Source organism: Panicum hallii, chromosome 9, assembly GCF_002211085.1.
Source record: "Panicum hallii strain FIL2 chromosome 9, PHallii_v3.1, whole genome shotgun sequence".
In the NCBI taxonomy this organism is placed as follows: Eukaryota; Viridiplantae; Streptophyta; class Magnoliopsida; order Poales; family Poaceae; genus Panicum; species Panicum hallii.
This window is the reverse complement of record NC_038050.1, coordinates 55,588,859-55,599,837: the sequence shown is the minus strand read 5'-3', so window position 1 is coordinate 55,599,837 and position 10,979 is coordinate 55,588,859. Positions and strand designations below refer to the sequence as shown.

Here is a 10,979-nt window from a genome sequence, read left to right as displayed (position 1 = left end):
AATATCAAAGAGTGTCCAGCGGCAAATTTACCCAAAACTTCACCGATCAATAGGATGTTTCTCTTTCTTTCTCCTCCTTTAATTTTATTTTTCTTTTCTTATTCATTTGTTTTGTCTTGGCCGACACTCCAAGCGAGTTGGCCATTATCGTAGTATTTTATTCTTTTTTCTTCTCATTTTCAATTTATTTCCTTCCAATTTTTATTTTTTTATTCTTCTTTTCCTCTTTCTTTCTATTAAATCTCAAGGAGATATCCTTTCAACATATATATTAATTGGAAATTTTTCATAATTTTTATCATCCATCTATATTTGTTGTATAACCGGATATTAATAAACCTATAGTTTCTTTTTCGCATAGCTGAATTATTTATTCGCATAAAAACAATTATCCATGTTTGTGTATACTGTTTTTTCATATTGTAAACTCATTTGGTTATATAAACTGATTTATTTACATTGTATACTAAATTGTTCGTTAAGTGGACATATTTTGTTCCTATGTAAGAATGATTTGTTTTGCCACATGGATGCACTTGTTCCTCGTACAAGAATGATTTGTTCGCGTGTGGAGATTTATTTGTTCACTGTGCGGATTTATTTGTTTGTGTGTAGAGTTATTTATTTGTATGTTTGGATCTATTTGTTCGCTATGTAGATTTATTTGTATGTTTTGCGAACTAAATTGTTCGCCTATATAAATAATTTATTTGCGGTGTTGGTATATTTTGTTCGCGAGATAGAATAATTTTTCGAAGGCAGATACAAGTAACTATTTCTTTAATTGTATAAACATTTCCGTGTTCATGGTCAACAAATAGTTAAAGAAGAGCCAAATATTATATTATTGGATCACTGGAATTCATGTTTTCCTCCACCTAGCGGCCCACTCGCATGCTATTGCTGCACCATAGGTTCTACCCAATTTTTTCACGCCATACTGGGCCACTTCCACTCTCTCCTGCTCCATGGGCTGCTTCCGCTTTTCTTTTCTGGGCGGGCCGCTCCCACCTCCTGCTCACACGGGCCACTCCTCTCTCCTCCTGTTGTGCTGGGTTGTTCCTAGTTATGAGCCCTCTTCAGGTGACGCATCGGGAGTATATCGCTTCCAACGGTATATAACCGCGCCCGCAAGAATACCATAGCTTCATCTGGGTGGAGGGTGCACCAACGGTGAGAGAGGGAACACCACAGTTTCATTCTCGTCTTCCTTTACCCCTTAGACCGGGGGTTGCAGTGGGGCTGGAGCCTCCTACCCTATGCAGCTCATGAAGCCCCTTCAAAGCCCCCTCTTTCTTCCCTCCAACAATTTTCAATCATGAATGAAGAAGAGGAAGAAGAAAAGAAGGAAAAAAAAGAAAAAGAGAGGAGGGAGGAATAAGAAAAGGAAAATAAGGCTCCTAGATTTACATTCTAAATCTACCACTGCTTAGACCCCAAAGCTCCCAAATTTCTCATTCTTCAGCGTCCCACCATAAAATTGCACAATGATTGCAGCTAGCCTGATAACGCTGTCTCACTCTCACTGGTGGAACACAATAGAGATCAAATTGGGCTCCGGCCCCCTTCTAATGGGAATTTTCCCTTGCATGTATGCATACGTGCCAGAATGTTCTCTACTTCTTAGGTTTTTTCAACCTTTTCATATAGCTGTTTCAAATTAGCCCCTTTTCCTAAGATCACGTTCCGCCACTGCTCACTCTGTTTGATGCCGTCAATTGTCCCTATCTCTATTCTTAGCTCATCGTCATCCATTCTTTTTTCCCATAACTTCTTAATTTGTGACATTTCATGAATTGGAGATAATTTCTAGCAAAGTTTTAAACGAAAAATTAAATATGTTTCAACTTGGTCCTGTATATGTGTATCTAGTAAATTGTGTTTATTGGTGGATCTCCAAACGTTTGTGCGGGTAACCCTACTGTCAATCTGGCATGAGTCATGTGTGTGTGAAGAAAGATAGGGGGTTAATTTGCAAAATGTAGGTTCACAAATAGGAGGTTTTATATAAATGTACTATATGCAGGGGTTTCTCGCAATATCTGGGTCGTGACTGGACACCACGGCTTCACTCCGGTCGCCGGCTTCAGCGGATGCAGCGGCGAGAGGCGCCGGCGGGACGGACGCCCCAAAGGTCTCCACCGCCACTGAGCTAGGGCAGCTCCAGCGTGCGGTAAAATCGAATCGTCGCGCTGCGAAACCGAACCGTGTCCATTGTGAGAGTCGACTCGTGTGCGCAGAACGAAAATCGTATGTTGCAGACGAGTCGAACCGAGCTGAACAAAAAATCGTAGCCCCGCAGGGGTGAACGGAATCCAACCTCCAGTGCCTTGAGTCGCGTTTGCCTCGGTACTTCAGTAGGCCTTCTGCTCCAGCATCCGAGGCGGAGAGCACGGTGACGATCTGCATCCCCTTTCCATCGATTCCGTCGATTTGGTTCAAGCATCCAAGCGTTGGATCATGGAATGGGCAGTGTACTTTCCTGTTGCGTTGACATTTCACCTCGGCTTGCTACTATCTCGTCTCCTCGCCGCATATCCACCACCTCGAATCCTCGATGGAGACGGATGCCGAGAGCCGCTCAGTCTCAGAGCACACTGGCCCGGTCTCTGGGTGTTTCCTGGTGGAGTTTTAGCGTGTGCTATCCAAGCTACATTGTAAGAACTGGTCAGGAAGAGGATGCCCTGATCAGAAGCATGCATCCATTGGTGATAACTTCAGCATGAGCACAAACATCTTCCGTTCCATCCCCCATGTTGGTTGAATACTTGAGCTACAAATTGATGGCTATTTGGACACTCAGATGGTAACTATATAGGCTTTTCTACAGCCAAATCATGCAATTGCTGTGTATGCTGCTTAAAAATTGGATGTGATAGGCTAAGATTTGAATTGGCTATTTTTGTTAGCTATGTCAGTTCGGTGACCCACTGTTTGTTAGGTGTGTACTGCATGCATACCTGCCGACCTAGACATCTGATAATCCTATGGCTCATGGTCAGACAGATGGATATATGACATATATTAATGGTTGGCTTTTTTGTGCTAATCGTTTTTATGGCGTCGCCTAGCCGAAGCGTCTCGCCCGCCACGCCCTTCCTGCCTATGGCGTCGCCTCGCGCAGAAAGTCGTCGCCAAGGCCTCGGACGGACGCCACACGAGCGGAAGGCGGATGCGCGCGCGGGGGGAGGGGGGGGGGGGGGCGCGGGGGCATCGCGTGCCTATACTCCCGAGCGGGCACGCCCCATCGCTGCAGCGCGCCAATTGAGAGAGGAGGAGGAAAGAGAGGAGAGGGTGAAGACAAGAGGGCGGCGGCAGGACCTGGAATCCGGCGGCGCGCCGCCTCCATCCAGCCGCTCCCGCTTCTTCCGCTCCGCCGATTCGAGTCTCCTGCTGCTACTCCACGCCTCCACGGCCTCCGACCTGCGCTCCACCCGTCCGCCGATTGAAGCCTCCGCCTGCAGATCGGCGCCTCCGACCTCTGCATCTTCTTCCTCTTCTCCAACCAATCCGGGCGGACTTCCTCCACTCCTTCTCCATCCACGAGCTCCTGGTTCTTCTTCCGCCTCCCTGCCGGCACTCCCTCCCGCAGCTGCATCACACGGACAAGGGTTCCTTTTCCTCTCCTCTTCTTTCCCTCTGCTAGGCTGCTAGCGCATCTGCTTGTGCTTGGAGTTGGTGCTCTGCTCTGCTGTAGTGCTGCTAATCTGATATATAAGTAGATAGCTTTGTGTGAATGTGTGGTGTGTGCCTGTCTGCCTGATGCATGTTCGTGTGCTGCCTTTTGCTTAGCTTCCGTGCGTTGCCTTTTGTTTAATGATTGTGTGCTCCTAGTTTAAACTATGAATCTCTGTGTTGTGCTTGTTGTTCAGTTAGTATAAAAATGCTTAATCGCTTATATTTGTGATGCTCCATTCTAAATGAGGATATGTGTATGGCGTCGCGTCGCCGTGCGCCTTATTTGCCTAGGCGTCCAGAAGGGGGTGGGTCGCCGCGCCTCGCCTTACCACCGTAAAGACAATGGTGCTAACACTTTAGCTACTATTATAGTAATTTCAGACTCTCAACTTCTCAATTGTTTTACACATAAGAAAGAGCACAAGATGACTTTCAGTGTAATGGCATAATTCTTACCTTCATAAGTTTAAGTATTTTTAATCGGAAGTGTATTTGAATATGACTATCAATTGTCATTTCAGCATCTTGCTATGTCAGTGCATAAAGCTCATAGCTAACATATCACTTTAGAAAGGTGGTTTCTTTGAAATAATTATCACGCCATTGTTTTCATGCATTGAACAGTAGCTAGTCGTATTTTTAGTGCTGGAATATTGTGCTGAGCAATTCTGCCACTCAATGCCATCATCTTATAAAATTGCTGGCCTGAAGCAGTGCCATGAAGAATTTAAACCAGAGTCATGCATATTGCAGCAGAAGGAAGTTCCATACCATAAAATAAGTGATCCGTATAGTAGTTTTATGAAACAATAAAAGTTGTGTATATCACACAATATGCCTGATCCATATTATTGGCATGCCTGTCCTTTTCCTGAGTATTGGAGCGTTTACCAATTTATCACCTGGAACTACGCTGATACAAAACCACCACATCAGCTCTTGGAGTTCCATTGAAGTACATGAGACTGTGTTAGCTCTGTAACTGTCTCTGGGGATGTGGGTGAAGGCAATAAAAGTCCACGAGCTCGGTGGCCCAGAAGTACGTGTTCTGCTAACATACGCACCATTTAATTCCTGTCTCCTTACATTCTTGTCCCAGTCTCCCAGATCTTTGCGTAAGTGAATATTTGATATTTAAAAGTTTTGTCTTGATGAACTAATAGGTACTAAGTTGGGAAGAGGTTGAGATTGGGGATCCCAACGAAGGAGAAATCCGGATCAAGAACAAGGCCATCGGAGTTAACTATGTCGATATATATTACCGTACCGGATTACATCGAGCTCCTCTCCCATTTATTCCTGGTAGAGATTTTACTAGCATTGCTCTTGATTAGTGGGTCCATACAAAACTCATATCGGTGCAGTTGGATGTTTTCAAGTCTTGTGCACAGGGCACACATGTCATTCAATTCAGAGTTTATTTCTTTCTTTCTTTTTTTAAAAAAAGTGGTATACAGAACACGTGCTGCTTCACATGCCTAGTAGATGTGTGATTGACCAGCATAAGATTAGAGTATGATCACAATGAGGGAAGTTGTTTCTGATATAAAAGGTTTATAATATTCCGTAACAAAAATCAAAATATAAAAGGTTTTGTAGGTCTGCATATCTTATCATATTTTCTACAGAAATTAATTTCATTATACCTTTGTTATTCATTCTTTAAGATGGCGCCTGACCTGAGTTAGTAGTAAAACTTCTCTTACTCTTCCTATCTAGGATTTCTCACTTCACAAGTGCCAATTACCAGTTGCAAATGAACTCAGGCCTAGTAAGATAAATATTTATGCTCCTTGAGTTGTTTGAAGTACCTAAACACAGTAACTTGTGACTGACCAACTAATATTCCTGGTCAGCATGCTTACCTTCTTGAAACATGGACACCTGTTCATCCAGGCAAGGAAGCAGTTGGTGTTGTGTCTGCCGTGGGTCCTGGTGTTACTAGCTTCAAAGTCGGTGATGTTGTTGGCTATGCTGATAACCCAATGGGTTCTTATGCTGAAGAACAAATCATCCCGGCAAGTGTGGCCGTTCCTATACCCCATGCAATAGACTATATAACTGCAGCATCTGTTTTAATGAAGGGAATGACTGCATATATCCTTGTGCGACAAGCCTTCAAGGTTAATTGCCTTTTTCTTTCATAAACGTCTAACTCTCTTGTATTATGCTATGCAGAAATATAGATATCTAAACAAATTCTATTTTGCTGCAAGCCTTTTGAAAAGGGAAAAAAAGAATACAGCTTAGAGAGATCCATTTTGCTCATTTTTTGCAGGTCCAGAGAGGCCACACTGTTCTAGTCCATGCTGCTGCTGGTGGAGTCGGTTCTCTCCTCTGCCAGTGGGCAAATGCCCTTGGCGCCACCGTCATTGGCACTGTTTCAACTGAAGAGAAGGTCGGCCAAGCAACCCAAGATGGATGCCAGCATGTGATAGTGTACACGAAGGAGGATTTCGTTACCCGGGTTGCTGAGATCACGTCAGGGGGAGGTGTTCATGTTGTCTACGATGCCGTCGGGAAGGACACATTCCAGGTGCAGATTAGACCCTCTTGTTGTTTTTCCCTTTTGCCGTTCTTGATGGAGCCTTGCTATGGAATCTCAAATCAACAATGAACTGTCAACTTTGTTTTACATGAAGCGGATTAGCGGAGTCGTTTGTTGCGTTCTTGCTGATGCTAAAAGCAACTAATGCTCCCTTTGGAACAGAAGATTTTAGTTCCTGCAAGAAATGAATTGTTTCTTATCAAATCCTCAGGTTCTAATCAGGCTCCGCACTTTGTTGAGTAGGGATCGTTGGCGTGCTTGATGCTGCGCGGCTGCATGATCTCCTATGGCCAGTCTTCAGGTAGTAGGCCAGACCCTGTCCGGCTGAGCGATCTCGCGCCAAAATCGTTGATCCTCGGCAGACCAGGACTGATGCACTACACCACCAACCGCGACGAATTGCTGCAGGCTGCTGGTGAAGTCTTTGCCTGCATCATGTCCGGGGTGCTGCAGGTACGCGCCAACCACGTGTACCTGCTGTCAGAGGCTGCCCGTGCGCACAAGGATCTTGAGGCCCGGAGAACATCCGGCTCCATCGTGCTGATACCTGACAGCCAAAGGTTGTAGGCGAATGCAAGTGTTAGCCGTGGCCTCTGGTTCTGCATTGCAATATTCAGAGTTTTGTGCATGATAATGTTGCTCTGGGATGCACTCTGCTAAGCAGTTTATGTTGACAATTGTCAGGTACTGTGAGATTTCAAAAAAAAAATTATCAGATTGTCTTGGTGGATGAATCCATCATGTGAAACAGTATATGCTGTCTGTCTATATTGTGAGGTACTGTGAGACTTCATAAAATTCTATCAGATTTTCTTGGTGAATGAATCCATCATGTGATGCTACCACTCTTGTTAACCGGGCCTGTGACATGTTTTGCTGATAAATTACTGTTGGATTCGGATGGTTTCTGGATGTCAAACTGAAACGAGAGGTGGTGATGAAAGAGTCAAAGAGACACGAGAAAACTGATTCCAGCATATTTTGAGAAGCTATCACTGTCTACGATACAGAGAGCACGAGAACTCGAGGAGGGAGAGATGAAAACACAGAATCATTTAGGAACAGCACACAGATGAACTGAACACGACTGCAAATAAGAGGAGCACATTTCTGCCCAACATGCGCAAGTATTCCTCTAGAGCTCAACGCTCTACATAAACCCGGCCATGAAGCAGGGTCTTTCAGTCTTTGAATCACGCACCTCCAGTGTAATGGCTCCTAGTGATGCTGCTTCACACACTGATGGTCACTGACTCTGTTGGTGTGCAAGTGACAATGGCGTCGGCGACGACTTGCCTTATGCTCCTCAACCCTCGGGATCAGGACGGCGTCACGCAACACGGACGTCGAATCGTCGACAACCTCGGCCACGGTGTGGCCTTCCTCTGCTGCGGCCAGGAGCGCCGCTCGAGATGCACAGATAACGCCCAGCGCTGCAGCTGCTTCATTTCAGAGTTTCAGACTTGAGAAGCTTATTGCACACGGGGACAATGGCACGCTTTCTCAGTTCAAATAGGGAAGCGACCTGGCGCCAAAATCGATACACCAAGGGACCAGGATCCTTGCCCAAACAACGACATGCATATACAATTAGAAACTAGTAGAATAATATCTAGTTCCAGTATTTTTTTTTCAGAAGCTATCATTGTCATTCAGAAGTCAGGAGAAGAGTGAGGTAGGATACCCTACGGACAGAAAAATAAATGTAAGGCTACAAAACTGAGGAGAGAAAATTACATAGCACAAAATGATTCAGGCAACACAACAACGAACCTGATCTTTCTAGTTTCTATACAGTTAGGGAAAAAAATTGGTTCAACGGTTCATTATACAGTCAATCCTACCATGCCAGCGAAACCAGATCTTGCAGCCTCATGCTTGCACTGGTGTGTGCAAAACGTACGATGCTTCAGCCCTCTAGATCATATTGGTTCCCACAATGCTATAACACATCAATCAGCGCTGGTTAGGTTCAGGTAGCTACCCAAAGGATGTTGTTTTCCTACCATTTGCAGACGTTGTTCTTTCTCATTGTTCCTATACTTCCTGCTATGGTAGATCCAGATGTCCCAACAAATCCTAGTGATGCGCAGCTACAAACAGATTCTTCAACATACAACAGAATTTCTGGTAGTTGAACAGTGTCACAATCCTTCTTCCTGTTCTCTATGGTTTTTGGAAGGAATCCAGACCGTACACCATGCTCTGCCGCCATAAGTCTTTGTGCAGTCTGCACCACTAATTCATCACTTTCCTTCAGGGTGTACAATTTGTATCGCTCATCTTTTGCAACATTTGCAAGATAGGTTTTGGTCCAGTTTGCTGGTGGGAGATCGGTCATGATGAACATGTGAACAGGACCGCTATTCTTGTTTCTCTTCATTTCCAACTCAACAGCTTTCAACTTCTCTTTGAGGGCAGAAAATGTGGCTTTCCAGTGATTTTTGAATTGACCGTCTAGCAGTCTTAGTTGCGCACAAAGAAAGGGCTCCTTGATCTTGTTCTTAGCAAACTCTCTACCTGCAGCCATGATCTCTGGGGCAAAAGGAAGAAACTCAATCTTCTCTTGTAAACTCTGTATTCTTTGATCTTTTGGTGACTCATGGATATCAAAATAAGACTCTGACCCCTTGTATGGTCCTGAGAACAGTGTCCCAAATGCCAACAAGGTAGCATCCTCAGCTTGTGAACCAGGCCCTAAAACCTTGTATATATCTCTGCGCCTCCGGACGTATGAGATCTTCTTCCTCCTTTTCAACTCTTCATCTGGTTGAAATTGATCCAAGGCCCCATCATTGTTCTGCTGATACGTCCAGACCGTTGTTCTACAGTCATCTTGTACGGGATACACACAGCCTTTTTCACTGCCTCCTAGACCAGACAGCAAAGCTCGGCATCTATTGTAGTCCGCTGGCATAGAGCTACCACCAGAAACAGCACAGCACAACCCAGAAAAGCAAGTCTTCCTCATGTCTACACCACACCACAGCGAGACAAAAACCCTGAAGTCAATCGTCCTAACCATGGATTTGATTGGGGACAGATCAACTATGTCGCCCATCGAAACATACCTGGAAGTTAAACAGATTAGTATTAGGTACTAATTATCATGTGCACAGTCCACAATGAATTCAGCAATCTATTATACACAATGTGAAAGTGGGTACTCTAGCTGTGCAACATAGAATGCTTCTCTATACCTTCCTACTGGAAATAATTTCGCCATATTTCCATCAATAAGTAAACTGAATAATGCAATGTTATCTACAATCCTTAAAACAGCCGAGCACTAGCAAAGAAGATGCTGCTGCCGTCTTCATTGTCTTGCAGACTTGCAGGCATTGTCAAACATCTTATGGGGTTCTGATTTACTACTTTGTGATTGCCACAATGTTCCAAACTACTGCAATCATTTGATCATTCCACAATAAGCAAGCTTCAAGCAAAAGGTGTAGAACACATTCGAAGCCAAGCAACTGCTGCTACACCAAAGATCAATCAAACCCGGCCAAATTGAATGCCAGGTGTGGTCATTACGACATTACCTCCCCTCCCGGAGGAGCTGCATGGCGTGATCCCAGACAGCGGCGCGCAGCGATGCTGGGTCGGTGACCCTGAACCTGGGGCAGCTCCCGAGGACGACGGCGTGGTGGTCGAGCACGGGGGGCACGACGAGAGTGCGGTTCAGCAGCGCGGCGGCCACTGCGGCGTTCCGGAGCTCGCCCACCTGATTGCTGAACCCGCTGTGTGGTGCGTACCACAGGAACCTCTCTCCCCCGAGCTCCACCGAGCCCCCGCACTGGGGCACGCCACCGCCCCCGGAGGCGGAGGAGGTGAAGGGGAGGAGGGCGCGGAGCATGGTGGAGTAGGCGGATGAGAAGAGTAGCAAGGTCGGGAGGAGGAGTACGAGGACGGCCACGACAACGGGCAGGTGCGACCGGGCGCTCCGCCTGCGCCACCGGCCGCGGCTCGCCGGCAAGTCCATGTCGCCGCCGGCGACCGGGAGATCGGATCTGACGGTTGGATCACTGCCGCCGGTAAACTGGCCCAGCTAGGCAGCCAGTGATATTAGAGAGAATTCCAGTGTAACAAGGGCTAAATTCTTAAGCCCATTTTAGTGGGCTCAAAGCCTAACTCAGATGGGCCGTTCCGGGACATCCTAATTTGGGCTTTGGCAAGTAAATCCACAAACTGAACAAGGATGAGTTGCTTTTTCAAAGTGCTTTATATCCTTAGTTAACTTGGGCACTTACCTCCACTAAAAAAGCTTTGCCACTTGGGCACATACCTCCACTAAAAAAGCTTTACCACTTGGGCACTTACAAGTGTAGTTATCATGCAATTTAAATCATCGACCTCTTTTATCGCTAGTTTCTTCCCTTCTCAGTTTCGTACTTATTTGGGTAAGGCTAATGTTTTCAATACATACTAGGTAAAGGCCCGTGTGATGCTACGGGCACATAAATTTTAAGGTAAGAAGACAATAGATACATACATTGTCTAATAAACTATAAATTTTATGGAAAGAAAGTGTATCCAACCTCCTAAATATCTTAAACTTCTGGTACAATTTTCTAAGAATCATCTAGATAGAGAATGCTATAACAATTCATACTTTTCCATTTATGAGGCTAACATAGCGTCCGAGATAATCTCATAGAACTTCAAGTATGTATAAAAGCGCTTTCTCAGTTCACGGTCATCCTGCACATACATCATATAGATAGTTGTATAAAAAATAATTAGAGCCCAT

General features: G+C 45.2%; 2 protein-coding genes across 8 annotated transcripts; one reads left to right on the top strand and one right to left on the bottom strand.

Moving 5' to 3' along the window:
- Window positions 1-3,187: 3,187 nt before the first annotated feature.
- Window positions 3,188-7,047, top strand: LOC112875011 (2-haloacrylate reductase-like). Of its 7 annotated transcripts, XM_025938672.1 has the most exons (7): window positions 3,190-3,611; window positions 3,970-4,023; window positions 4,615-4,717; window positions 4,842-4,980; window positions 5,575-5,801; window positions 5,957-6,214; window positions 6,470-7,047. In XM_025938672.1, the coding sequence occupies exons 3-7, from the start codon at window positions 4,673-4,675 to the stop codon at window positions 6,791-6,793; spliced, it is 993 nt and encodes a 330-aa protein (XP_025794457.1). In that variant the 5' UTR covers window positions 3,190-3,611; window positions 3,970-4,023; window positions 4,615-4,672; the 3' UTR covers window positions 6,794-7,047. The 7 variants fall into 7 exon arrangements, with proteins under 7 accessions (XP_025794459.1, XP_025794457.1, XP_025794458.1 ...); XM_025938673.1 differs by lacking the exon at window positions 3,970-4,023; XM_025938670.1 differs by having other exon boundaries at window positions 3,190-4,023.
- Window positions 7,048-7,179: 132 nt separating this feature from the next.
- On the bottom strand, window positions 7,180-10,273 carry LOC112875010 (O-fucosyltransferase 30). The gene is made up of 2 exons (XM_025938668.1): window positions 9,772-10,273; window positions 7,180-9,297 (listed from the first exon to the last, which is right to left on the bottom strand). The coding sequence occupies exons 1-2, from the start codon at window positions 10,209-10,211 to the stop codon at window positions 8,229-8,231; spliced, it is 1,509 nt and encodes a 502-aa protein (XP_025794453.1). The 5' UTR covers window positions 10,212-10,273; the 3' UTR covers window positions 7,180-8,228.
- Between the last annotated feature and the right edge of the window lie 706 nt (window positions 10,274-10,979).

Bases quoted from the DNA above. Each gene is read 5' to 3' on its own strand.
- LOC112875011 (XM_025938673.1), top strand. From the start codon at position 4,673: ATGTGGGTGAAGGCAATAAAAGTCCACGAGCTCGGTGGCCCAGAA. The intron at 4,718-4,841 runs GTACGTGTTCTG...ATGAACTAATAG, and splicing joins ACGAGCTCGGTGGCCCAGAA to GTACTAAGTTGGGAAGAGGT. The intron at 4,981-5,574 runs GTAGAGATTTTA...CTGTTCATCCAG, and splicing joins TCCTCTCCCATTTATTCCTG to GCAAGGAAGCAGTTGGTGTT.
- LOC112875010 (XM_025938668.1), bottom strand. From the start codon at position 10,211: ATGGACTTGCCGGCGAGCCGCGGCCGGTGGCGCAGGCGGAGCGCCCGG. The intron at 9,298-9,771 runs GTAATGTCGTAA...TTTAACTTCCAG, and splicing joins CAGCTCCTCCGGGAGGGGAG to GTATGTTTCGATGGGCGACA.